This window comes from Artemia franciscana, unplaced genomic scaffold (assembly GCF_032884065.1).
Source record: "Artemia franciscana unplaced genomic scaffold, ASM3288406v1 Scaffold_7004, whole genome shotgun sequence".
Classification (NCBI taxonomy): Eukaryota; Metazoa; Arthropoda; class Branchiopoda; order Anostraca; family Artemiidae; genus Artemia; species Artemia franciscana.
The window spans coordinates 6,104-9,744 of NW_027067157.1; the positions used below are offsets into that span (position 1 = coordinate 6,104).

The 3,641-nt window shown below is 38.2% G+C and overlaps 1 protein-coding gene across 1 annotated transcript; it reads left to right on the forward strand.

Annotated features, from left to right (window-relative positions):
- Positions 1–1,266: 1,266 nt before the first annotated feature.
- Positions 1,267–2,403, forward strand: LOC136043531 (piggyBac transposable element-derived protein 3-like). The gene has a single exon (XM_065728452.1). It carries the CDS (start codon positions 1,267–1,269, stop codon positions 2,401–2,403), a length of 1,137 nt encoding a protein of 378 aa, XP_065584524.1.
- Positions 2,404–3,641: the final 1,238 nt, after the last annotated feature.

Genomic DNA, 3,641 nt, shown 5'->3' on the forward strand with positions numbered 1-3,641 from the left:
AGATATTAGGCAATTTTATGATTGCACGTGGTAAAGAATGTGATTAACCCTATAGAGACAATTGTTGTAAAAAAACAAAACTATACTCTTTGAGCTTAGACTGACATCTTGCCGTAAAAAAATATTGCTTTTAGCAACATCTTTCGATTTTGCTGAAAGATGGCAGTCGATTGATGCCTTCGGGGAGCTGCTGTGTGACGCCTGGCCTACGCAGTTAGTCACTAAACCAAAGGATAAGAAAAACGAATGAAAAGGTGAGCAATTTTTAAAGCCAGAAACTGGAAATAAAATGAAAAGGTGGGAGATTCCTTGTATGTCATATGTGTAAAAAATATATACAATTACTTTAGTTGAAATTCACAAAGTGTGCAAGAATTTGGATCAGTAGCAAGATACATTTCCTCATGTTGTAAAACTACAACATCGGACGATCGTAGCACAAAATTGTGAAACAAATAACGTGTACCAAAAATGCTTATGCGATAATAAACAAAACTTATTGTTTGTCTTAGGCTTGTGGTTGTTACTATTATAGACCAGCGAATCCATAGGAATAATCTATGTTGTATTTTAGAAGTTAAATAATTGTTGTTTTCTTTCTAGATGGCAGAATCTTACGACAGACTGAAAAAACGAGCTCAAAATTGCCAATTTGATGCAGAAGAGGCCGCCAAGTATATTTTTGACATTCCAGAAGACATGTTGTCAGACTTGTCCGACGATGATGATGACAATGACCCAGATTTCCTGTCTCCAGAAGATCTTGTCGATGATCCTGATGAAGACTATTTGCCTCTACTGGACAATCCCCACTTCTTTTTGGAAAAGGATGTCGTGGACGCTAAAACTGAACCCAGTGACGATTACTCGTCGGAAACTCCACCCTCCAGTCACCAACAGCAACCAGAACCAACAGCAAGTACTGGAAAATCAAAGAAGAAATTGAAAGTCCAAGAAAAATTCGGCTGGAGAAAAGTAGAAATAGAAAAAGTCGATCTGTCTTGGAAAAGAGAGCCTCGCCATGCTCCAGGCATCTTGGAGACTCCACTGAAATACTTCCAAAAATTCTTTGACGATGAACTTCTTGAGCTGATAGTTGAACAAAGTAGCCTCCTTGCACTTCAAACTGAGGGATGCAACCTCTGCCTCACTGTCGAAGAGCTAAAAGTTTTCATGAGCATTATTCTATTATTGGGGGTGATAAGAGTACCCTATTATCGAATGCACTGGGAAGCAGCTACCAGATACCCATAAATTGCCGACAAGATGGGCCGACAAAGATTTGATAAAATCAAAAGTTTTCTTCACTTCAACGACAACAGTAAAGCTAAGAAACCTGGAGAACAAGGATTTGACAAGCTATACAAGATTCGACCTTTCCTGGGTCATATCTGTTCCAAGTTTCTTGAAGTCACTCCCGAAGAACACCATTCAATTGACGAGCAAATGATTCCTTTCAAGGGGCGAAGCAACTTGAGACAATATCTGCCGAAAAAGCCGACGAAGTGGGGAATAAAAGTTTTCACAAGAGCTGGTGTGTCAGGTTTTGTACATGATTTTGAAGTTTATCAAGGGAAGGGCACTCTTGGTGAAGATGACATAGAGCCAGATCTTGGAGTTGGAGGCAACATAGTTTTACGTCTGATAAGTACCTTGCCAGAGAAAATGAACTACAAGATTTATTTTGACAACTGGTTTTCAAGCTTGAAACTAATGAGTTTGCTCAAAATCAAAGGATTTCCTTGTATTGGTACGTTGAACAAAGCACGACTGAAGGGCTGCCCGCTCCTCACAGATGGTGAAATGAAGAAACGAGAGAGAGGAACTTCAGATTACAGGACTGACATTCATTCCGGCGTTATTGTAGTGAAATGGTTAGATAACAACACGGTTTGCTTGGCTTCGACGTATGCAGGAATAACACCACAGGATACGTGCAGACGCTGGAACGTCAAGGATAAATCCAGGGTTGAAGTTTCAAGGCCAGTCATTGTTTATGAGTACAACCGTCATATGGGTGGCGTAGATTTAGCGGACATGCTGGTGGAGATGTGCCGAACTCATCTTCGGACACGAAAATGGTATATGAGAATCTTCTGGTGGCTTATTGACACAACAGTCTGCAATAGCTGGCTTCTTTTCAGGTCAGACGTCAAAGCGCTGACATTAAGGAGAGACGAACCGATGATCTTGAGAACCTTCAGGTCTGAAGTTGCTGCAGGGTTGTATGCCTCGGCGCGTGTGATGCCCCAACTAAAACGTGGTAGACCATCCGCAGATGTCGAAGCAAGTCCCAGCCCCATTCGAAGTCGTAACCGAATCCGACCAGCAATATCTGCTCAAGCTGATGGACTTGATCACTGGCCAAAAAAGACTGACAAGCAGAGCCGCTGCAAAGAGTAAAAATTAGGATATACCACCTTTGAAAGCGAAAAATGTGACCTTCCACTGTGCCTTACTGCCAAAAGCAATTGTTTTAAAGCCTTTTACACCAAGTGAAAGAGCCCCTTTTTTATATATTTGAGAGGCTAATGTTGTATTTTTACAACGTGGTCTAAAATTGACAATTTTGAATAAATCATGCAAACAAAAGCTTTTTTGTCAATAGTCTGACCTAGAGATCACATGGGAAGCGTTGGAGATTTTTCCTGGCATTCGTTCTTATAGTGACCTGTCAAGGGTTAAAGGCTCTTTTCCTATGTCAAAAGTTTTAGTTTTCGAGGGTAATAGCTACGTATGTTGGAAAAATGAAGATATTAGACTATTTTATGATTGCACATGGTAAAGAATGTGATTAAAGGCTCTTTTTCTATGGCAAAAGTTTTAGTTTTCGAGGGTAATAGCTACGTATGTTTTAAAAATGAAGATATTAGACTATTTTATGATTGCACATGGTAAAGAAAGTGCTTGAAGGCTCTTTTCCTATTTCAAAAGTTTTAGTTTTCGAGGGTAATAGCTACGTATGTTGAAAAAATGAAGATATTAGACTATTTTATGATTGCAAATGGTAAAGAATGTGATTAAAGGCTCTTTTCCTATGTCAAAAGTTTTAGTTTTCGAGGGTAATAGCTACGTATGTTGGAAAAATGAAGATATTAGACTATTTTATGATTGCACATGGTAAAGAATGTGATTAAAGGCTCTTTTTCTATGGCAAAAGTTTTAGTTTTCGAGGGTAATAGCTACGTATGTTGAAAAAATGAAGATATTAGACTATTTTATGATTGCAAATGGTAAAGAATGTGATTAAAGGCTCTTTTCCTATGTCAAAAGTTTTAGTTTTCGAGGGTAATAGCTACGTATGTTGGAAAAATGAAGATATTAGACTATTTTATGATTGCACATGGTAAAGAATGTGATTAAAGGCTCTTTTTCTATGGCAAAAGTTTTAGTTATCGAGGGTAATAGCTACGTATGTTGGAAAAATGAAGATATTAGACTATTTTATGATTGCACATGGTAAAGAATGTGATTAAAGGCTCTTTTTCTATGGCAAAAGTTTTAGTTTTCGAGGGTAATAGCTATGTATGTTGAAAAAAGTGAAGATATTAGACTATTTTATGATTGCACATGGTAAAGAATGTGATTAAAGGCTCTTTTCCTATGTCAAAAGTTTTAGTTTTCGAGGGTAATAGCTACGT